The 24,863-nt window shown below is 46.4% G+C and overlaps 1 protein-coding gene and 1 long non-coding RNA gene across 3 annotated transcripts in view; both read left to right on the top strand.

Annotated features, from left to right (window-relative positions):
* LOC310744513 overlaps nt 1–24,863 on the top strand; it is a 294,405-nt gene that overhangs the window by 79,586 nt on the left and 189,956 nt on the right. The window lies entirely within an intron of this gene.
* The window catches only part of ZBTB7C (zinc finger and BTB domain containing 7C), a 97,011-nt gene that overhangs the window by 33,203 nt on the left and 38,945 nt on the right, over nt 1–24,863 (top strand). Inside the window, exon 2 of one of the 2 annotated variants that reach the window (XM_083575658.1) lies at nt 17,787–17,940. The exons of the other annotated variant lie outside the window; for it this stretch is intronic. Coding sequence (XP_083431784.1) covers nt 17,888–17,940 — 53 coding nt within the window. The 5' untranslated portion in view covers nt 17,787–17,887. The remainder of the gene's footprint in view (nt 1–17,786; nt 17,941–24,863) is intronic. 2 annotated transcript variants of the gene reach the window in all.

Genomic DNA, 24,863 nt, shown 5'->3' with positions numbered 1-24,863 from the left:
GTTGCAACTATCTGCCCCCACCATGGGGGACAGACTGACATTCCGCATGATGCGAAAGTCAGAATAGGGGAATACACTTGGGGGTAGCGACAGAGCAGGGAACTTGCCCTCACCCCAAATGCAACCAGGAGCTCATTGCTATGGCCCGAGCCCCCTTGACAGAGTGGACAAGCAATAGTTAGCCCCCAATTCCTTTAACGGAATCCCTTGCAGCAGCAGCATTAGAGGGGCAGGCACAGCCAATCCATGCCCCTCAACCAACCAAACCATAAACCAATGCCTAACCGCAACCTTACAAGTTGTGACGATTTGCTACGCAGTAGGCAAAAACCAAATGGCCCCAGCCAATCAGCCAGATAGACAAAATTCCTACCAGGCCCCTGCCCCAAGAGCAGACGACCCCATGACAGGCATAGCAAGGTCAAAGCGAACAACCCTAAATATAGGGAGGGGGGACGGGCAATCCGATGCACGGGCAAAAAGAGGAAGCCCTAGCCTCGTGCAAGGAGTTTTAGCATTTCTGGCTGTCAATCAACAAATGGCAACATTAACTTCTTCCCAACAACATGGGAAGCCCAATCGCATCAGTGGCCAACGATCAATTAGCCCGCCCCCAACTTTGGAGTGTCTTGGCGGCCCCCACAGCAACACATGCTCTCCATGAAGGAGAACACGCTTTGTGGCGGCAGAGGCAGGGGGAACACGCCCCTCTCTACTTTCTTCACACCCTGCATAACTTCAAAAGACTTTAAAATGTGACATGGTTGATCCCGAATTACATCGCAGGAAACATCTGATAGGTACCCATTGTATCCAAGCAGTGACCTTCTGCATGGAAATCACAATAGCAACGAATGTGCCAGGATCGACTGGCTGCCTATTTTCAGGTACAAACGTGATGCTGTTTTAAACGCTCAGAAAAGCGCTGTATCTGTGCAACAAGAAGGCAGCCTCAGGAGAGAGGATAGGCAAGTTATGGGCAGCAAACAAAATTCAAATATAAAAAGTCGGAAGGCTGTAAGCAGAACCTTGGTAGTCATAAAACATTGTAAGTGCCTCAGGGGCGGCTATCATTTTTACGATAGTCTGTGAAGTGTGAATATTCTTTGTCTTATACAGAACTAACAGCCTCATACCCAGTGTTATTTGGGAACGCTTAAGAAAGAAACAAAAAAAGTCAGTGAGGTGTTGACCAGTGGTTAAAATCAGTCCCGTTTCAATAATAATAATAATAATAATAATAATAATAATAATAATAATAATTTATTATTTATACCCCGCCCATCTGGCTGGGTTTCCCCAGCCACTCTGGGTGGCTTCCAACAAAACACTAAAATACAATCACTCCACCATCTTGATTCAAAATGGCGCCCAGTTGTATCCAAGCATAGGTGAAGAGCTGCTTTGCCTTGTCAGGAACCATGGTGCAAAATTTGGATGCAATGTCTTAAGAGGTGTCCAAATGCATAGCAAATAACTTTCCAAAATATATAGTAGATGCATGAATTAATAATAATAATAACCACTACTCATTATCCATGCAAAGCAAGTACCCGCTTCTCCCTGAAGCATTTCCTCAGAGTGTCTGGAGCCAACATCCTGCCTTTTCTGATGAGGCTGAAATCTCTTCAGGAGCCTTTCCCCACTGCTATCTGCAGATCATCTCCACTTTTTCGCCGTGAAATACGACACCTGTCTCAAGCCGCTCTACATCCCCTCCATCTTCCTTGAGGATGACAGGAAAGCGGCTGCTTAACAAATGGGCTGCGTCTCTGAATATCCCCGTTTCCGACGCGTCGCTATCATATTTTTAAGGCTGACTCTTTCCCTCCGCACTGTCCGCCCCTCGCACAGATTGCAAAGAAGCTTTTATTGTTTGCCAAACAATTTCTTGAAATTTCCCAGCTTGTGATGTCTTTGGGGGGCTCCTTTAATCTTCCCCCTCTAAAGCGCTGCTTGTTTTTTTTAGTGCTCTCGCAAAAATGGAAACACTTTCCCAGCTGTTTATACATCGCTATCCAATAGGCTCCCAGGGACGCGGGTGGCGCTGTGGGTTAAACCACAGAGCCTAGGACTTGCCAATCAGAAGGTCGACAGTTCGAATCCCCATGATGGGGTGAGCTCCTGTTGCTCGGTCCCAGCTCCTGCCAACCTAGCAGTTTGAAAGCATGTCAAAGTGCAAGTAGATAAATAGGTACTGCTCTGGCGGGAAGGTAAACGGTGTTTCCGTGCGCTGCTCTGGTTCGCCAGAAGCGGCTTAGTCATGCTGACCACATGACCCAGAAGCTGTATGCTGGCTCCCTCGGGCAATAAAGCGAGATGAGCGCCACAACCCCAGAGTCGGCCACAACTGGACCTAATGGTCAAGGGTCCCTTCACCTTTTATCTATTAGGCTGAGAATGTACGGGCATAAGGAGCTGGATCAGGCCAATGGCCCATCTAGTCCAGCATCCTTCTCTTAGGTTTAAGGTGCTGGTTTTAACCTTTAAAGCCCTATACGGCCTAGGACCCTCGTACCTACGGGACCGCCTCTCCTGGTATGTCCCACGGAGGACTTTACGGTCTTCAAACAAAAATATCTTGGAGGTCCTGGGCCACAGGGAGGTTAGGCTGGCCTCAACCAGAGCCAGGGCTTTTTTGGCCATGGCCCCGATCTGGTGGAACGCTCTGTCACAAGAAACTAGGGCCCTGCGGGACTTGACATCTTTCTACAGGGCCTGCAATACGGAGCTGTTCCACCAGGCCTTTGGCCAAGGCATAGTCTGCCCCCCTCCTTTGGTAATCCTCACAGAACTGTAGCCCAATGGTTGCCATTAATTTGATTTTGAATTGATTTTAGAATGAATTGATTTTAGAATGCTGTGTTAGTTTCATTGTTGTTAGCCGCTCTGAGCTCGGCTTCGGCTGGGGAGGGCGGGATATAAATAAAATATTATTATTATTATTATTATTAGGCCAACCAGATGTCCATAGGAAGCCTGAAAGCAGTGCCTGAAGGCAACAGCACTCTTTCTTCCTGGCGTTCCAGCAATTCAGTAGCATTGCTGCCTCTAAAAGAGGACGCGTAGAGCAGTCTTCCTCATTATCCCTGACCACTGGTCCTGCTAGCTAGGGATCATCTGGAGGGCCAAGGTTGAGGAAGCCTGGTGTAGCGCATAGGCATCAAGGTTTGTAGCCTCTGATAGATGCTCTATTACTGGGGGGAAATTCACCTCTGGCAACCAAGGCACCCCTCCAATTTCAGATAGTACATGGGCAGACGAGTCTAAAAAGCCCAGGACGCAAATTTTACCAGAAGCAATGTATTTAACGTTAGCTCTGGTAGTGTATGCATGATTCAGACCAAACTAAGCCTCCTGCAGCAAAATATACTGTACATCAGGGCAGGATGCATGGTTGCAATGAAATAATGTGTGCAAAAATGTGTGTATTGTGATAAAGTAATAGATTAAAATGCACAATATTAGAGAATGCAGTAATTTGAAAAAGCATTTCGTTAGGCCAGATCGCTTGCAAAAAATGATCCTATCAGGCAAAACTGTATGCAGAAATGTGTATGTCAAGATAATTTTTATCTAAAATGCTGACGAATTTTCACGAGGACTTTATTTTTATTTTCATTCAAATTGCTTTGGAAATGTGGAGAAGTGAAGTGAAGTCCAGAAAAACTGAGAGAAATTAAATGGATGGATTTGCCAATCCCTATTGAAGTGAGCTGGGTGAAACTCCCTTCCCTTCGCAATAGGGAGCAGTGTCTGTGGCAGAACGAAACGAAAACCCAAACCCACCCATAAAGGTTCAGGGGTTGGGTGGGAAGTTGTCTGAATGAGATTTTGCCTTGGGCAACAGAATAGCATGAGCCAGCCCTGCATAAACGGTAATTGCAGCAATAGATTTTGGGGTGTGGGTTAATTATATAAATCCCCACACCCTGCAAGGGTGCGGCATTGTCTTTTGACCTCACGGTGCTCTTTAGGGTTGCGTCTTTGTTGTGTGCCTGGTTGTGACTCGTTGGTGTTCTTCCTTTTTTTTTTAATTAAAAGTGGTGTGTCACTTCTAAAACTGGTTTCAGACGCTTCCCAAAGAGTCCTGCTACAGCGTTTCAGGGTTGTTATTTATTTGGAGTTTGGAATTCAGGTGTCTACCGTTAAGTCCTCTGCCGTGGGCTCTTTCCCTGAAGGGCTACCTTTCTCTATGCAGGGAGTTTTAACAATGCAGAGGCCTTAGAAATGCACACCCACTCAACGGAAGCTGTGAAGGCCTGATAGGACTCTTGCCACGTGATTTTGTATAGATCAGGGGTTAGCACACTTTTTCAGCAGGGAGCCAGTCCACTGTCCCTCAGACCTTGTGGGGGGCCAGACTATATTTTTTTGGGGGGGAAGGAAGAAAGAACGAATTCCTATGCCCCACAAATAACCCAGAGATGCATTTTAAATAAAAGCACACATTCTATTCATGTAAAAAAATGCTGATTCCTGGAGCTGGATTTAGAAGGATTTAGATCCGGCCCCCGGGCCTTAGTTTGCCTATCCATGTTGTTGTTGTTTAGTTGTTTAGTCGTGTCCGACTCTTCGTGACCCCATGGACCAGAGCACGCCAGGCACTCCTGTCTTCCACTGACTCCCGCAGTTTGGTCAAACTCATGTTAGTAGCTTTGAAAACACTGTCCAACCATCTCGTCTTCTGTTGTCTCCTTCTCCTTGTGCCCTCCATCTTTCCCAACATCAGGGTCTTTTCCAGGGAGTCTTCTCTTCTCATGAGGTAGCCAAAGTATTGGAGCCTCAGCTTCAGGATCTGTCCTTCCAGTGAGCACTCAGGGCTGATTTCCTTCAGAATGGATCGGTTTGATCTTCTTGCAGTCCATGGGACTCTCAAGAGTCTCCTCCAGCACCATAATTCAAAAGCATCAATTCTTCGGCGATCAGCCTTCTTTATGGTCCAGCTCTCACTTCCATCCATCACTACTGGGAAAACCATAGCTTTAACTATACGGACCTTTGTTGGCAAGGTGATGTCTCTGCTTTTTACCCATGGTATAGATCAATTACAAGACCTATTTTCTTGGCCTGGCTTTTTGTGCTTGGGGCTAGGTTGATAGGAGAACCAGGTACTAACATTTGCTTGATCTCTTTTATTAAATCATTTCACATCTTATTTCATGTGTGGTGTTTCATGGCTGTACCAACTGTAAGCCTCTCTCCATCTACCACACGTTCAGATCAGCCTTCCTCTGAGAAGCTCAGAGAGACACACATGAGCTCTCTTCTTCCACGACACGGCCCATATCACCCCATCAGTTTCCTGGTCAAGTTGGATGGCAAAACCCAGATCTTACTGGTCCAAGTCCTTGAGCAAGGAAGTCTAGGCCACTGAGCTCATGCTGTTGGCTCCTGAAACTGGCCTGAGAATATTTCTGTAGCATTTGTTTACAGTGGTACCTCTGGTTGCGAACGGGGTCTGTTCTGGAGGCCTGTTCGCAACATGAAAAGAGCACAACCTGAAGCGCCGTATCTGTGCAGGTGCGTGGTGCGATATAGCACTTCTGTGCATGCGGCGAAACCCGGAAGTAACCCTTTCCAGTACTTCTGGGTCGCCACGGGACGCAACCTGAAAAAACGTAACCTGAAGCAAACATAACATGAGGTATGACTATATTCTAATATTTAGAATTGTAAACTGCGTTGGATTCCTTGGGAACTGAGAGCCAGTGTGGTGTAGTGGTTAAGAGCGGTAGTCTCATAATCTGGGGAACTGGGTTCGCGTCTCCGCTCCTCCACATGCAGCTGCTGGGTGACCTTGGACCAGTCACACTTCTCTGAAGTCTCTCAGCCCCACTCACCCCACAGAGTGTTTGTTGTGGGGGAGGAAGGGAAAGGAGAAGGTTAGCCGCTTTGAGACTCCTTAAAGGGAGTGAAAGGCGGGATATCAAATCCAAACTCTTCTTCTTCTTCTAAAAAGGTGACGTATTTATGAATTCACACGGCACCACATTAGCTTGATGAACCTGAACAGAAATGCCCACATTTTACAGCATTCTGGTCCCGTGTCCAGAAAGATGCTCTTGAGAAATTTACAAGCATAACACGATGATCATAATAAGCATCCACGTTGAGCCTCAACATTAAGCCTCCATTTAGCTGTCATGGTTAATGGTAGTTGGTTAGTGTTCCCTCCATTAAACAGCACAATCTTTTTCATAAAGGCATCTGAGCTTGTAGCCACCTTAGCCAGACAGGGCTTATCAATGTGATGTTGTTGGACTACAACTCCCAGCAAGCATGGCCAAGGATGATGGGAACTGTAGTCCAAGAACATCTGGCTGCCTATCCCTCCTCCAGGAGTTAATCCCATGAATGGATTGTTTCTCTTGTAAGGAAGTATTTCCTTTGTTTTTGCTTCTGAATTGACTTCCTGCCAGCTTTATTGGAAGGAAAGAATAGTCGATCTAGAAGTCAATCTTGCTTAAATGGATATCAATGGCGCTCCCCCCTCCTTTTTCTTTTTGGAACTTCGTTCTCTGAGAAGCACATCAAGCCTGATCTGCTGGGGTTTCAGGAAACCGGCGACGGCAATGTCCTCTGCTGGGCTTTAGAGAGGCATTGATCATTTGATTCCTTTGCTCTTCATTTGCTTTGAGTCTGTAATTGCGTTTGGTAGAAGGGCGCTGTTGCTTTTGCGTCGTTTTTACGATGCGAGCTTTTTGACGGGTCTCGAGAATGCAAAACGGAAAACAGGATGTACGTTTTAAAAACAGATTTTTTTAAAAAAAGGCAACGTAGTTCTGCATAAGTGTGCTGCTGTAGTAAATTAAGCGAGTCAATCAATCTCTAATGCGATAAATGACCTTGAGTTCACATTGACTCTGCTTCAACTGCTGTCTTGCCTTATGTGAGTAATCTAGGCAGTCTGGCTGTTCCTCCAATGTACTCTCTTGCTGTTTAAAGATGATTTCTTTGTTAGCTCTGGTTAGTTGTCCTTTAGCCTACCATCCGGTGCTATGGACAGTGCAATGTTTTAAAGGAAAAAACATGTGGGTATATTATTATTATTATTATTATTATTATTATTATTATTATTATTATTAAATAGCCACGTGCAAGGTGGGCATCTGGAAGGGGGGGAACCTTAACCTTTCTCTCTTTTTTTAAAGAAAATCTTTATTAATTTTCACATAGACAAATAAACATAACATATAATACAAAAGACGATACAAATGAATAAAAACAATAAAGTAAGAAAAGTTAGAAAAACAAACATAAACAAATACAACATATTACCCTTACATAACAAATGAAAATATGTAACTTCCAATAATTCTCATTATACTACTTATGTTATCTGTATTCCTGGCACAGATTCATATTATTTTATTTTGTATATAGATATATAATTCACTATTACATTTTGAATAATTCTTGGTTAACCTTTCTCATGGTGTTGAAAACAAGGGGTGCCAGAGGCACAGCCTCCTAGTTAAAACCACATCCTTCCCAACCGGAATTAGAAGCCGAAATAAGTTTTAAGGGCTGGGCTTGTTAGAAAGACTATTCTGCTTAAAATGTCTGTTTGGCAATGATAGCTTGGGGTTGGATTCATGACAGACGACCACATCTTCTTGGACTTAATGGAGACTCCAAATACTGCTCCTATTATCTCAGCAATAGAGTCTGCAGTTTTCAAAAAAAAAAAAGGTTGGGGAAAGGAAGAGAAATAAGGCGCTTAAAATATTCTTTTGAGATTTATGTTCCCATTAGAAAGCTGGCAGAATAAAGTGAGAGAAACATGTAAGGTCATAACCAAAGAGAGCCCCAGCTACTGCTAAGGTGTTTGGGAGCACTGCTGTGCAAATCGTTTGATTAATAACCAGGTCCTTGCCATAAAACCATTGAGTGGAGCTGTTTCCCGCCATCACTTGTGGCTTGGCCCACTTGCCCGAGTCATCTAGGTGCTGAAGCATGGTCAAAAGCAAGCAGGAATGGGAGTCACTGAAGTTGCTGGGGGCTTTCCATGACAAGTGGGGGGTGCAAATGTACCGTGACGGAAGCCAGAGCTCACGGAAATGCCGTTAACCTTCCTGCCACAGTGGTACCTTTTAATCTACTTGCACTGGTGTGCTTTTGAACTGATAGGTTGGCAGGAGCTGGGACCGAGCAACAGGAGCTCACTCCGTTGTGCGGATTCGTATCACCAACCTTCTGGTCGGCAAGCCCAAGAGGCTCAGTGGTTTAGACCACAGCGCCACCCGCATCCCACATGGTACAATCCCATTGTACCCGCATGGGGAGTAGTACCGTATTTTTCGCTCTATAGGACGCACTTTTTCCCCTCCAAAAATTAAGGGGAAATGTGTGTGCGTCCTATGGAGCGAATGCAGGCTCCATGGCTTCAGCGATAGCAACGCGAAGCCTCTGAAGCGCAGAGGGAGCGCTCCCTCCGCTCTCTGGAGGCTTTGCGTTGCTTTCGCTGAAGCCTGGAGAGAGAGGGGGGTCGGTGTGCACTGACCCCTCTCGCTCTCCAGGCTTCAGGGATAGCCGCCTGAAGCCTTTGGAGTGCAGCGGGAACTTGCGCTGCACTCCGAAGGCTTCGGGTTCCTTTTGCTGAAGTCAGGACAGCAAGACTCTTCTGGCTTCAGCAGAGAGGGAGAGCTGCGCAGCGCCCCTTCAGCGAAGCAGGAGGAGAAATGGAAGGGGCTCCGTTTCTCCTGCCACTTCGCTGAAGGGGTGCTGAGCAGAGAGGGGGAGAATTTTTTTTTCTTGTTCTCCCCCTCTAAAACAAGGTGCATCCTATGGTTGGGTGCGTCCTATAGAGCGAAAAATACGGTAGATGGTTGATGGAGGGACTGTGGGTGTGAGGCAGAGAAATGTCGGTCTCCCAAGGTGACAGGCTGTAAAGAGAATGGAAAGATCCCAGATGAGAGCTGGGAGGGTCTGCTACCTTCTGTGGATGGTAACATCTAGGAGCTACCTTTAAGAGAAGGCTCTGTATTTTATTTGTGCTTTTTGTAGCTGTTTTTTATTCACATTGGTTATCCATATCTGATTGTATTGTGAAAACCAGGGGTCAGCAAACTTTTTCAGCAGGGGGCCGGTCCACTGTCCCTCAGACCTTGTGGGGGGCCGGACTATATTTTGAAGAAAAAAATGAACGAATTCCTATGCCCCACAAATAACCCAGAGATGCATTTTAAATAAAAGCACACATTCTACTCATGTAAAAACACCAGGCAAGCCCCACAAATAACCCAGAAATGCATTTTAAATTAAAGGGCACATTCTACTCATGTAAAAACACACTGATTCCCAGACCGTCCACGGGCCGGATTTAGAAGGCGATTGGGCCAGATCCGCCCCCCGGGCCTTAGTTTGCGTACCCATGGTGAAAACCTTTAAGAAGCATCCTCTCCTTACCCCTCGCTCCAACTTCTGAGATTTTACGGGGCATTACCCGCACAGTTTTGACGCTGCTTTCTCGGACGTAAAGGCTGGAAACTCCATTTTTTTAAAAAAGGAAAATGCTCACAGTTCGTCAGGAAGCTGAATTCTGCCTGAAAATTCAGGACTTTTGCAGCCTAAGCCCAGACCCTGGGATACAGCCACACCATCACATTCCCAATGGCATCATAGCACAACACTAGCTCCCTTGTGCATCGGAGGGTTTTCGTGTGACACGTCAGGAAAGATTGACTAGATGGACTGCAGACTTCGACTTCGCTGCAACCACCACCACCTCCTCCTCCTTTCAGTGCCCAAATTAGGCTGAATGGATTCAACCAGACACTGGGGTTCAAGTTTCATTGCCATAGAAAAGGCTTTTTTCTAGGAGTTTGAGGAAAAAACCACCTAGTGAGCTGTCTCTCTCTCTCTCTCTCTCTTTAAAATTGCAGCTTCAAATTTTAAGTGCAATTGTAAAAATAAATAAATAAACAGAGAGGAAGCAACCGCAGTCTTTGCCGTGAATTAAATGGAGGAGAGGGTTTTGTTGAGAGTGGGGTAGGGAAAATGTATGTGAAAACCATCCAAATGCATTCTGGAATCTGCGTTTAACCAGGCCACAGGTTCTTCTCAGATGCAAAACAGCTTTGGTGGGTCTTGAGGAACGCCATAGAATTACTTAGCATGGTATCTTGAGAAATGGATCTGTTCTCTCCTGAACCAAAGCTTAGCCTGCCTCAAAGCGTTGCTGTGGTGGTGATTGTGTGAGGAGTGTGGAGGACCATGTACGGCACCTCGAGAGAAAAGTAGGATTTAAATGCAACAAATAAACAAAATAATCAAAGGGCTACATCTTGAATTTTTTTTACCAGTATGGATCCTTAAAGCCTGCCCTTTCAGATTTCATTTTTGATGCCATTTTGGAGTAATAATGCATTTGTTTAATTATTATTCAGTATATATCCTGCCCTTCCTCACAAAGTAGCTCAGGGTGGCGAACACCCAAGTGCTGAAAGACTTGAAAGATCTGAAAATATCTACAAACAATTCCAGCGTTGCGTTGAACAAATGTGCTTCTCAGTCTACAGATTGTAATTGGCACAAAACTGATTCTCCTCTGAAAGGCGATCCTGGGTGGGTGAGCTTTGTGCTAGAAGTAAAACAATGTTGAGTAAGTACAGAGCTGTTAGTTTAACATCAGTGATATATGACATGGGTTCACCAAAAGTACATTGCACCAGATAGACTTTTATTTTTAATATTTTAAGAGAGAGAGAGGAGGAGGAGGCGGAGGAGGAGGAAACAAAGAAGAAATTATCTGATTTATTCTGGATGGGAGGTGTGGCTTGATCAAAATGTTTGATTACAGCAACACAGAGTGAGCAGATTATTATTATTATTATTATTAATAATAATAATATACTGCCTTATACCCTCAGGTCTCAGGGCGGTTCACAGGATAAAATTAGAATATAAAACTACAAAATACATAAAAACAACAGCAACCACCCAATAACACACACCCCAAACACATTTTAAAAGGGCATAAGATGTCAATCAAATAATGAAATAGAAAGTCAAAGATACAGGAACTGCATACTGGACTAAGAGCTAGTTGAAGGAAAGAAGATTGGAGGATATGCCAAGGAGCGAAGTTTTGAGTCAGCAGAGCTTGATTCTTCTCTGTTTGTATGTGCATTTGGTTGATCCTGCAAGTTACGCATGTGGAGGAGCTGAGTCTTTAAAAGCATCTGTATTGTCAGAGTTGCCAGGCACAGGGAAAGCTTTAACGTCTGGGAAAGGATAGCAAGAATTTCCTTTCAAAAACGTCAGCTGGACAAATGGGTCTGATCTTAGCGCCTAAGGGCTTCTTCACCCAACACGGATACATTAACATGTCTCTGAAAGCCTCTTCCTATGGGTCTCCCTTGTGCTTATTTCCTTGGAAACTGGGCTACTTGATATTGTCATGATCTGGTTCACGGGTGATCAAAGTCCCGGCAGGGGACGTCAGGACCGGGGGCAAGATGGCGGGTGGGAGCTGGAATGGGGGTCCAGAAGCCAGGAGTCAGGAGGCCAAGAGTCCAAGGGTTAGAGAGCTGGGAGTCAAGAAGCCAAGGGTCCGAGGGTCAGGAAGCAAGGAGTCACGAAGGCAGGGGTCCAAGGATCAAGAAACAAGGAGTCAAGAAGCCGAGGTTCAAGGATCAGGAAGCAAGAAGCCAAACGCAGCAAGGCAGGAAGCGTGTTGCTGTGGCAAAGAGCCAAAGGGAAATGCTGACCTTATATCCCTTCCCAGCTCTTGCCACCAGGTGCTGTGAGTTACCAATCGGCCTCACCTGTGAGGCCGCGCCTCGCCTCTTCAGAACAAACTTAGGAAGGCCCCAGTCCTGCAAAGTCCTATTGGTCACAGGCCCTGGCTTCTGCACGCACACCTGACAGATATCAGATGACAGGCAAGTGAGTGGATCATGGGGGGCAAGGGGAGCTCAGGCCCTGGCCTGCCAGCAAATCCCGTTTGCCACCCTTGCTTTATGCCAACTTGACAAGACAGGTTACCCCAATGTTACAGGTGAGGGAGCTGAGGCAGAAAGAGAGGCTTGCTTCGTGAGTTCATGGCAGGCAGTTGTAGCTGGCATCCGTCTGCCTGGGGAGACAATGAAGGAGTGAGCCTTTGAGGGTGAGGTCAAACTGTTGGAAGGTTGCAGCACCTGCTGTGGCTGTAGATGCCGACATGGGAGAGACATGTTTTGTTGCAGCTGGGGCAGATGAAGGCGTCCAGTTGTGCTGCTGCAGATGCCCCATGGCATTTCTTCTCTCTGCAGTCATTTCTCTTCTAGTCACTGCTATGGATGCACAACTTGACCGCTTGTCTTCAGGCACTGTGGTCTTCTGCAAGGGATTCCCACAGGGCAGGGTTAATGTTGCCAGCCTTCCCGTCCCGTCTGCAGACATCTTTGTAACGCAGAGTTGGTCTGCCAATGGGCCTGGTGCCTGAAGCCAGCTCCCCGTAGAGCAAGTCCTTGGAGATCCTGCCACCTTCTGTTTTGTGGACACGGCCAAGTCAGCGTAGACATCTCTGAGACAGGAGTGCGAACATGCTGGGAATGTTTGAGACTCATGGCAGGCAACTTGCTGAAAATGAGGATTTCCTGAGTCATCCCTCAGATCGCTTAACCACAACGTTGCACCAGCTTGATCTCCTTTCTAGTAAATCCCTACCTTGGCTGGATAAGCATATTGATTTTTTTGTGTACATGTGTTGTTTTTATCCAGTGGCACTCACAGAGCTGAACACAGAAGCCTCAACAGGAGCACATGAGACATGTATTCAAAACGTTGCAATTCATTTAGTCACTGAGGTGAAAGGCAGGTTCATTTATCCTGAATTCTCGTCCCATTAAAGGAGGGCAGCTGGCAGAACCCAACACTATCAGGGCTGCTGAGTTGCAGGTGGAATCCGAGCCCCAGGCAAAGGAAATCTATTTTTGCAGGTCTCTGAGGATTACACGGGAGAGTAACATTTTCTTCCTTTTCCCTGCTTCTCACCCTGCTCAAGAATGAGAATTGTGAAAAGTAGGGAGCATTTTCGTCTCCTTGCTTTTTCCCATGGCTTCCTTAACTGTGATACAGTGTCTGGAATCCTTCAGAACAAAGGCCTCAAACCAAATTCCAAGCTGTTATATAGATTGGCAACATGCCAGACATGCCAGGGGTGTGTTTGGGACGTGAGGCTGAAATCAGTGTGTAGGTAAAAGGTAAAGGTAAAGGACCCCTGGACGGTTCAGTCCAGTCAAAGGTGACTATGAGGTTGCAGCGCTCATCTCGCTTTCAGGCCGAGGGAGCCAGCGTTTGTCCACTGACAGTTTTCCAGGTCATGTGGCCAGCAGGACCAAACCGCTACTGCTGCACGGAACACCGGGACGGAAATCAGAGTGCATGGAAACACTGTTTACCTTCCTGCCGCAGTGGTACCTATTTATCTACTTGCACTGGCATGCTTTCGAACTGCTAGGTTGGCAGGAGCTGGGACAGAGCAACGGAAGCTCACCCCGTTGGCGGGGATTCAAACTGCCAACCTTCTGATCAGCAAGCCCAAGAGGTTCAGTGGTTTAGACCACAGCACTATCCACGTCCCTAGACTAAAGGACACGATCCACTTTAGGAGGCACTGTGCCTCCAAATACAGTGGACTCGTAATCTGGTGAACCAGGTTCGCGTCTCCGCTCCTCCACATGCAGCTGCTGGGTGACCTTGGGCTAGTCACACTTCTCTGAAGTCTCTCAGCCTCACTCACCTCACAGAGTGTTTGTTTTGGGGGAGGAAGGGAGAAGAGAATGTTAGCTGCTTTGAGACTCCTTCGGGTAGTGATAAAGCAGGATATCAAATCCAAACTCCTCCTCCTCCTCCTCCTCCTCCTCTTCTTCTTCTTCTTCTTCTTCTTCTTCTTCTTCTTCTTCTTCTTCATTCTGGAGGTCTGTTCTTAACCTGAAACTGTTCTTAACCTGAGGTACCACTTTAGCTAGTGGGGCCTCCTCCTGCTGCTTCCGCGCGATTTCTGTTCTCATCCTGAAGCAAAGTTCTATTATTATTATTATTATTATTATTATTATTATTATTATTATTATTTCTGGGTTAGCAGAGTCTGTAACCTGAAGCGTCTGTAACCCGAGGTACCACTGTATTGGTTGCTGGAAATCTCTAACGGGGAGAGGATCTGCTACATTCAGATCCTGCCAGCAGACTTGCCATAGGCTTCTGGTTGGCCACTGTCACCACATTCCCACCATATGTTGAAAGCTGTATCGTTCCACTTTGAACAATGACAGCTTCCCCCAATGGATTGTGGGAGCGTTCGTTTGTTAAGGCTGCTGAGATGTCAAGGACTGGCTAGACAAGGAGGAATGGTGGGAGGCTACAGCCAGGGAAACCCCCAGGGAAGCATCAGAGCTGGAAAGACTCTGAGCCAGGAGACTGGTGGTGGGATACAGGTCAGAGGAAGAAGTGTGGGGCAGGTGGGTTGGAGGCTGAGCAAGCAGCAGGTTTGAGTGAGAGTGAGGCAGCTGAGGAGGAGGAGGAGACTGAGGCTCCCACAGATCTTCAGCCCCTGCCAGTTCCACTCTTCTCCTCTCCCTTCCTCCCTGTCTCCAAAAACGAGGAGGGCATTACATGTAGCAGAACAAAAGGCACAGAGAGCCCCTCCTTGAAGGGGTTTGCAACTGTTGGGAAGGCTGGGGAGGAGCCTTAGGATGAAGTGAGAGGCTCAGATCCTCCGTATGGCCTCGGTCCAGTATACCTGAAGGAGCATCTCCACCCTCATCATTCTACCTGGACACTGAGGTCCAGCACCGAGGGCCTTCTGGCGGCTCCCTCACTGCGAGAAGCCAAGTTACAGGGAACCAGGCAGAGGGCCTTCTCGGTAGTGGCACCTGCCCTGTGGAACGCCCTCCCACCAGATGTCAAAGAGAACAACAACTACCAGACTTTTAGAAGACATCTGAAGGCAGCCCTCTTTAGGGAAGCTTTTAATGTTTAACAGACTACTGTATTTTAACACTTTGTTGGAAGCCGCCCAGAGTGGCTGTGGAAACCCAGCCAGATGGGCGGGGTATAAATTAATTATTATTATTATTATTATTATTATTATTATTATTATTATATTATTATTATTATTATTATTATTATTATTATTATTATTATTATTATTACTACTACTACTACTACTACTAGCAACTGCTTCATCAGGCTAGTCCTACACATTGAGTTCTTTGATGGTTGTAATTTTGTCTCTTTGAATAAAGAGTCAACCTACTGCTCATCTCGGAGTCTCTGTGCTGAGCCAGCCCTGACATGAGAGTGTGTTAGGTGGCTCCTTGTGGAGCTACTGTTCCCAGAGTCCCCTGGAAAGAGGGATTGATGGTTAAACCACTTTTGGGAGATGCTCCCTAACTAAATGGCTTGGGAATTTTGGCATGGTCCCTTGGGGCAAACCAGCTCCTTTGGTTCGGTTTGTTTTTTCCCCATTATTAGTGGCTGTCAGTTACACCCTGTTGGCAGAAACCAAACAAAGCCTTATCTTGGGTGTAATAAAGTTCTCAATCATTGGGGGATTATTGTCCCAGAGCATTCTGGGGAATTAAAGATGGCAAGTGGGAGGAACACTGGTGAGTTTCACACACACACCTATCCTAAAAATGTGCCACACCTCCTAAATAGGGTGACCCCGTGTCCTGCTGCCAGTGAGCTACTGGGCCCAGCTCAAGGTGTTAGTACTAGAGTACAGATCCCTAAATTGCTTGGGACTTAAGTACCGTATTTTTTGCTCCATAAGATGCACCAGACCACAAGATGCACCTAGTTTTTGGAGGAGGAAAACAAGAAAAAAATATTCTGAATCTCAGAAGCCAGAACAGCAAGAGGGATCGCTGAGCAGTGAAAGCAGCAATCCCTCTTGCTGCTCTGGCTTCTGGGATAGCTGCGCAGCCTGCATTCGCTCCATAAGACGCACACACATTTCCCCTTACTTTTTAGGAGGGAAAAAGTGAGTCTTATAGAGCAAAAAATACGGTACCTAAAAAGTATGTTTGTGTAGTTGGCATCCATCTATTTTGGGAGACAATGGAGGAGTGTGCCTTTGGGGGTGAAGTTGAACCGTTGGGGAGTTACAGAGCCTGCTGTGGCTGTAGAGGCTGACATGGAAGAGACATGTTTTGTTGCAGCTGAGGCAAATGAAGGCGTCTGGTTGTGCTGCTGTGGATGGACCATGGATTTTCTTTTCTCTGTGCTCCTTCCGGTGGTCATTCCTCCTCTGGTCAATGCAGTGGAAACACGACTTGACAGCCTGTCTCCAGGCACTGCAGTCATCTGCAATGTATTCCCACATGACAGGGTTAATGTCGCCAGCCTTCATGTCATGTTTGCAGACATCTCTATAACACAGAGTTGATCTGTCAACAGGCCTAGTGCCTGAAGCCAGCTCCCCATAGAGCGTGTCTTTGGGGATCCTGCCATCTTTTATTATATATTATTAGTAATAATAATTTATTATTTATACCCCGCCCATCTGGCTGGGTTTCCCCAGCCACTCTGGGTGGCTCCCAACAGAATAAAACCTCAACCATTAAAAACTTCCCTAAACAGGGCAGCCTTCAGGTGTCTGTTAAAAGTCAGATAGCTGTTTATTTCCTTGACATCTGATGAGAGGGCGTTCCACAGGGAGGGCACCACCACCGAGAAGGCCCTCTGCCTGGTTCCCTGCAACCTCACTTCTTGCAGGGAGGGAACCGCCAGAAAGCCCTCGGAGCTGGACCTCAGCATCCAGGCAGAACAATGGAGGTGGAGGCGCTCCTTCAGGTATACAGACCCGAGGCCATTTAGGGCTTTAAAGGTCAGCACCAACACTTTGAATTGTGCTCAGAAACGTACTGGGAGCCAATGTAGATCTTTCAGGACCAGTGTAATATGGTCTCGGCAGCCGCTCCCAGTCACCAGTCTAGCTATATATATGTTCATACTAAAAGTTTTGTGAACTAAGAGAGTGCCTTCCCCAATATTTCACACCCCACAATTAGCAGGTGAGGCCTTTTTGTTGGTGCTACTTGGTTGGCTGCCTAAACGCTGTTGACCCATGACGGGACCTTTTCAGTGGTGGCTCCCCATTTGCAGAACGAATTTTTGGAGGAATCTCAATACAATCTTTCTTACCCAGGCGTCTGAGGGCTGGAAAATACTTTTGCTGGCCACTGTTTGAGAGAATACTTTAAAACTGGTTTTAGAATGCTTTTTAAATGTTGTTGTTGTTGTTGTTTGCTGTCCTGCGCATCTTTGTGAGGAAGTGGGGGATGTAGATTGATTGAATGGATAGATAGATAGATAGATAGATAGATAGATAGATAGATAGACCTCCCATCTTACACTTGTGCATTTAGTTCTCCTTCACGCTCATCATTTTTTAAAAAATTCATTTGCTTCCTATCGGTCGAACTGTCCAATTTATCCTTTCGAGCGTTCAGCCTACCCCACAAAGTGTCCTCGTATAAACACAGACTCTGGCTCTGACATTGGCCCAGGTTGCCAAGAGTCTTGTTGACAGACAGGAAGACTCACCCAGCTGCGGGTTCGAAATGAGGGACCTTGGGCCGGAGAAGGGGGGTTCATCCTGTCCTCAGTTTTTGACAAAGCTCAGCAAATACTGTGGTCAGCTGGCAGCCGAGGTTAAGGCTGCTCTCACAGAGAACCCTCAGGGAAACTTTGCTAGTTTTGTCAAAAGGGTGTTTTTTATTTTATTTTTGACGATTGCCAGGTGTTTCTCCTGAGCAGGAACCTCAAAATTCACCTCAGAATTTTCCCTTCAGGTAAAATTCGGCGGCAGCTCAAACCCCAGGTCTAACAACAGTGGTCGCAGTGTGGAGAGTTTATTTACCATCCCGTTAACTCCGATGCTGCTTAGAGATAGATGAGATCCACTGGACAGTTCTCAACTAGCAACCTGTTACCTGAGAGCCCCAGGTAAGAATATGCAAAACTCCCCTCCCCCATTTTTTCCAGGGTGGGGGTGCTTAATTTAAATTGAGCAGTAAATGTGCATAAAAAATGGACACTGGGCATGTTCAGCAGGGCTCCTGGAGAATGTGCACACCATCTACCCATGAAGAGGGAATGGTGCACATTTCCCAGTCAATGTGCATAATCTCCAAGAGAACTTGAAGAATATGCATTCTCCGGCCAATATGCATCACTTCCAACAGACTTTGGGGTAGGCTTGGGAGTTGTGGGTGGGCAGTGCGCCGGGTGTCACCCCCCCCTCAGTCAGGGCACCCAGGGCAGCCCACCCCCATCGCCCCCCTTCCTATGCCCCTGGTTACCCCTGAGCTAAGGAGATAAGTAGGCATACAACCTTTGGAAGTCACCTGAAGGCAGTCCTTTATAGGGAAGATTTTTTAAAAATGTTTAATGTTTTATTATGCTTTTATATATGTTGGAAGCCGCCCAGGGTGCCTGGGGCAACATAGCCAGATGGGTGGGGTATAAATATCACCGTCATCATCATGGAATAGGCCATCCCTATTTTCATCGGAGAAGTGTTGCAGGGTATGTTTGTGTGTGTGTGTGTGTGTGTGTGTGTGTGTGTGTGTGAAAAGCAGCCTTACTCTGCATCTCGCCCTGACCTAGCCACAGACTTGATTATTGTAACTCGCTCTACGTGGGGCTGCCCTTGAGACTGACCCAGAAACTCCAGCGGGTGCAGAATGCCGCAGCGAGACTCCTTACAGGGTCCTCGCTGTGGGATCACATTCACCCGGTGCTATACCAGCTGCACTGGCTCCCGGTGGAGTACAGGATCAGGTTTAAGGTGCTGGTTTTGACCTTTAAAGCCCTATACAGCCCAGGACCCACGTACCTATGGGGCTGGCTCTCCTAGTATGTCCCACGGAGGACCTTACGGTCTTCAAATAAAAGCATCTTGGAGGTCCCTGGCCACAGGGAGGTTAGGCTGGCCTCAACCAGAGCCAGGGCTTTTTCGGCTGCGGCTCCAACCTGGTGGAACACTCTGTCACAAGAGACCAAGGCCCTGCGGGACTTGACATCTTTCTGCAGGGCCTGCAAGACACAGCTATTCCGCCTGGCCTTTGGCTTGGACTCAGTCTGCCCCCCTCCTTTGGTAATCCTCACAGAACTCTAGCCCAATGGTTGCCATTAATTTGATTCTGAATTGCTTTTAGAATGCTGTGTTACTTTTATTGTTGTTAGCCGCTCTGAGCCCGGCTTCGGTTGGGGAGGGTGGGATGTAAATAAAATTGTATTATTATTACTATTATCCATGAATGTAGTCCTTGGAGTGGGGCAAGCATAGGATTGAATGCAAAGTTTCACCCAGATCCATCAATCGGATCACAAGGCGTCAAAACTGAGGAGGCTACTTTGGTGATATTGAGGGGCTGGGGGACTGAGGAGCTCTGCTGTCTTTGTAGTTACTAAAGAAAATGAGAAAATAAAGGAGCAACCCGCCCCAAATGATATGCTTTCTGCTGCCCCAAACCTTTAAAAAAAAAAATTGTGTGCAATCTCCCTTTCCACACTCCCACCCCCCCACCAGTTTACGGGGCCTTCTTTTACTCCTCCCCACCTTACAGTAATTCTCCTCAGGGAACTTTAATTCAGAAAGGAGCAGAGGGAATTGGAAGCAATAAAATCTGGAACCAGCAACAAGGCTGGGCAATGGGATGAAGAGCAGAGGAAGCCAAAAGCTGGACTTGAGGAGGAGTATGTGGGGAGAGAGAGAAAGAGAAGGGGAAATTGTGGGCTGGACCTCTGGAAAATTTTCTTGCATGGTAAGGTCAATAAAACTTCCCTTCCAAGGGAAGTGTTGTGTGTTCCCTGCAGCTGGAGTGGTTCAGGCGCATCCTTGGAAAAACACGGTGCGGGGAGGAGGGCAATGTTTGAATTTGCAGGGAACAATCCTGTCTTGGCAGGGGACGCACTGGATGTGCTAACAGGTCCCTTCCTTATTATATATGTGTGTGTGTGTTTATCATTAAATATCTATAATTAAGAAACCCTCTTTCACACTCTTGCCTGGAGACTCTGTCCGGGGCTTGTCTGTGCCTGCTTTTAATCCAACCGTAAACCTGCTCAGACGCTCAATGGCTTCCTCGCTTGCCTCGTTCCCTGTGCCCCACACCCAGCCCTGATAGAAAGATAACTCCCCTTACACACACACGCACACACAGGTCCCACCCTCCTCTCGGTGACTCAGTCCTTCAGCCTGAGAGCTGCAGCCGTGTGGGCACATATGTTTCTGATTTAATGTGCCAACACGCCAACCTCAGCTTCCCCTTCGTTCCTCCCTGAGGGCTTTGCGTTGTGATTTCTCCCCCCCCCCCCGTTTGTATATATATAATTTGCTTTTGAAAAACACGCCTACGGCCCTTCCCCATCCTCTTTCTCCTCACCTTCTCTCCCCCCCCATTCCACTCGTCTCCCTTTCTGTGTTTTTTTCTTTTCTCTTCCTGTGGCGAGTGGCCTATTTTAGGGTTTTCTCGACAAATCCTGACAGCTTCTGAGGACAGGACGCTGTCCAGGTTCGTCCGGCCTGAGGCGCTCTCTGGGCAGCTTTGAGCCAAACCAGTTTTCTGTGGGTAAGCCAGTCTCATATTCTGCAGAGTTTTCAGTCAGGAAGGAAACCCACCCATTGAGTCTGCTGTCAAACAGGGTTTTTTTATATATATATTTATATCCTCTTTGGGGACAGGGCAAGAGAGAATTGGCCTGACAGAATGAAATAAAGACCTGCTTAGTTGAAGCACTTTCCCCAGGAGACAAGTTTAAAGCAGCCTTGTCTGACCTGATGCCCTTCAGATGTCCTGAATGCCTTGCAGACTGCAACTCACACAAGCCCCAGCCAGTTTGGCCAGTGGTCAGGGATGATGGGAGTTGTGGTCCAAAACAACTGAAGCCTGGGCTAAGAATTTAGTGCCTTTTCAGGTTTTAGGTCCTGTTTCCACTTACCTGGACTCAGTGAGACTTATATCTGAGTAGGTATGTACAGTCATACCTTGGGTTGAAGTAGCTTCGGGATGAGTATTTTCGGGTTGCGCACTGCGGTGACCCGGAAGTAATGGAGCATGTTACTTCCGGGTTTCGACGCTCGCGCATGTGCAGATGGTCAAAATGACGTCACACGCATGCACAGAAGTGGCGAATTGCGATCCATGCACGCACAGACGTGGGTTGCGTTTGCTTCTGGATGCGAACGGGGCTCGGGAATGGATCCCGTTTGTATCCAGAGGTACCACTGTATAGGACTGGGGAGAAACTTGGTTGAATTCATGCATAAATGGAAAATACAGCCATCCTTTGAAATTTGCGCTGCTCTGAATTTTGCTGAATTTTCACAAGGACTTTTTTAAAAAAACAAAACCAAAAAGATAGCAAACTGATGTGTAAATGCAGAGAACCAAACTTAAGATTGGAAAGAAATGAGAAACTGAGAGAAACCCAGGGCTGGATTAACCATTAAGTAAAATAAGCACATGCTTAGGGCATCAAGGAAAGGGGGACACCATAGAAATTTTCCATTGCCGGATTTTTAACGTGAATGGTCACAAATTGTGCAGCTGAACATTCATTTTCTAAGCTAAAGTATATTAAAAATCCCAACAGAACAACTACGCAACAAAGCAGGCTGTGTGCCTCATCTCTAGTAAATATGGAAGCAGATTTGTTTTGAGGATCTGATCAAAGACTTTGCAATTAGAAAAAGTAAGAGAATTTTCCCCTAGATATAAACAAAGTGGGAGTATACACAAATAAACATTGTTTTCCATCTTCCTGTAGGTTTTGTTTCATTTCAAAAAATAAAATTTTATTTTAAGATTGTTTATATTTTGAATTAGATATATATGGGGGCACCAAAATCCTTTAAGTACTTGGGGCTTCTAAATGTCTTAATCTGGCCCTGCAGAAACCAAAATTGGTGGATTCATCCATCTCTGATCTACGGATATAAAATAGGAAGAGGTACTCTCGTTGTTGTCTACAGCTGCCCACTGAGCATACAATCAGCGGCAAACCTGAGTTTGCAATGTGTGGAACAGACCTCTGTGTTCTCACCTTCGGTGGTGAAATGCCCTCCCCTCCTTGCACCACGCCAGGCAGGCAGAGCCGCCAGCTTGGGAAGGGCAGCCTCAAAGTCTGTGGGCCATGGAGCCTGATGCCAAGAGAGCCTGAAATCCCAGCTGCGCTCTGTGTTTGCCAAATGAGAAAACGCTGGGCGCTCTGCCATGCTAGAGAGAGCCGCAGCCTGATCCCTGGAAGTTAGCAGCCAGGAAGGTGGAAGCTGGCAACCAGCCTCCCACGCACCGAGTTCTGTCCATAGAGGCTGGAAATTCTGCCACGGACGTGTTTCCAGGTGAAATCCGAGGAAGGAAGAAAGACATCAGTGGAAAAACCTGGCCCTTGAGGCCTCCAGGATGCCAAGGGCCTTTGGAGACAACAAGTGTGAGCCTTTAGAAAAGGAGATCTCTGGGCTCACAGGCAGGGGAATGTTGCTATTCAAACTGGGTAGAATGCGAGATAATTTAATCCCAAAATCTATGACGAGGGCAGCAGTCCCACGAAAAGCCCTGAAAGTAAGTTATTACATGAGCACTGTTCCACAACATTTGATATTTTCATTTACATACAGTGGTACCTTGGGTTACATACACTTCAGGTTACAGACTCCGCTAACCCAGAAATAGTACCTCAGGTTAAGAACTTCGCTTCAGGATGAGAACAGAAATCATGCTCCTGCGGTGCGGCGGCAGCGGGAGGCCCCATTAGCTAAAGTGGTGCTTCAGGTTAAGAACAGACCTCCGGAACGAATTAAGTACTTAACCTGAGGTACCACTTTGAAATAAGATGGGTTTATGAAGCAGTTCTATATTCTCCCACCATACTGACGAAGAATTCTACAAAACAGTAGTCTATATCCGGAATCACTGTTCAGTATTGGACATCATATTTGCTGAATACACAAAGCTTCACAGCTTGTCTGTCATCGTACAAAGTCTGGTACCTCGCTTCATTTAAAGATTTTCAGAGACTTTGAGACTAAAGATTTCATTCTGGACTTGTTATGGTTTGAAGGAATTCTGTAAAAGATTGTTTATTGCATATGTACATGGTCATCGTGTTGCCTAGACGTTGCTGATGTTCTCTTTGCAACACAGGGGTTTGTTTGGTTACTGAAAGTAAGTGGGACAAACACCACCACCTTTTGCAAAAACCACTACCGCCTGGTGCACAAGAGTGAATAAAGATGTGAGGTCTATGTGCTCACCTCTTGGCTGTTGTTCTAGAGCCATTGCACCAACCTGCCAGGACAGGGGCTGCCTGTCCCATTTCGTGACTAAATTTTGACTTTGGAGGACTCAACCAATATTTACGTGAATCAGCCTGCCTGTGAGCTTGTTTCTGTGCCCCTATAATGCCTGCTCGGCTTGAACACTCTGGGACTCTTGCCTTTGAAGGATATTGTCAGGGAACTGCCATCAGCTCAGAGGCGAGAGGTGGAAGGGCAGTTGTGTTACAGGGAGCCTCCGAAGATCTTGCGAAGCAGTTCTTCCTCTGGCGAGGAGGGAAGCCCCACCTCCAGTGGGGAGGAGGTGCAGGGGGTCAGAAGATGCTAGGGAGAGCCTCAACACCCAGCCTGAGCAAAAAAGGGGAGGCGAGTCCCCCTTTGCCAGGGCCCCTTCTGCGCAGTAGTCTTAGGCGCAGAGAGGGGAGGAGAAGGTTGGGGGTCACATGGCTGTTACGCTGGGGGAATGTATAAGGACTGCCCACTCCCAGATTCTGCTAGCGACTGAGCAGACATGGACTTGCGACGCTCTGCACTGTAAATAGTTGTACAGATAATAAAGCCTGGAAACGACAGGTTGGAGTCTTGCCTGTTTGCTCTCGAGCAACCGCACCAGCACCTGACAGATATGGACCATATAATGTCCGTCCCCCGTTATCTAGGGTAATGAGGAGCTGAAACAATATGATGTGTGATTTGGTGACATGCAAAATGGATGTATTGACTTGAAGTTAATAAAGAGCAATGGGGGACATATCCTAGGACGGAAATGACACACAAACCACATTAGTTAGTAAGATTAGTTAAGTATCTTCTTTTTGCTGGCTGCATCCAAGTAGACATGCAACCCATGAAGTGTTGTACCAAACCCAGATTCCCTTTCCATACAAACACACGAATTTGTATTTATCTGCATGCCCAGAAGTAGCATTGAGTTTTTGGTACTATATTTAAGCCTGGCTTAAATATAGTTCAGCGGGGAGCACTCTGACTATAGGTGGGCTGTGTGCCTTTTCTGTCTACGTTCCAGGAGCTGCAAATTGTTGGTGCTCTCCTTTTTTTAAGGTCCTTTCAACTAGGACTGAACAGCTCTGAAGGAGGACCATCATCTGTAAAGTAAGAGACACAGCCAGCTTAGCATGGTGCTAGAGCTTTTTTCTAGCCACCATGTTAAATCATTTTTGTCTGCTTCCTCCTTCCCTCTCTTACTTCTTCCTTGCGCCTCTTCCTGCATTTCCCCCAACTCTCTCTTTTTTTTTAAAAAAAAGATATTTATTAAAATTTTCCATTTTATACAAACCACAAAGAAAAAGAAAAAAGAGAAAAAAGTTAAAAAGAAAAAATATTAAAAACACATAAATTTCATATCATATTTTCCAATAACATATTTCCCTGACCTCCTCATACCTCCCCTTCTTCTATTCCAGTTCAAATTGTTCATCCAGCAAATCCTTATCTCATAGCATTACAGCTATAAAGCTTATTTTCTATCCATCTTCTTAAATTATTGTAACTTATACTTTAACTTATGTACAAAAAAGAACTATTTTTTCATATTCTTTTGTACCATTACAGCTGACCACCCCTTAAT

The sequence above is a fragment of the Podarcis filfolensis genome (genome assembly GCF_964270895.1).
Source record: "Podarcis filfolensis genome assembly, chromosome: 11".
Taxonomy (NCBI): domain Eukaryota; kingdom Metazoa; phylum Chordata; class Lepidosauria; order Squamata; family Lacertidae; genus Podarcis; species Podarcis filfolensis.
The sequence above is the reverse complement of the archived record's forward strand: the minus strand, read 5'-3'. Positions and strand labels throughout refer to the sequence as shown.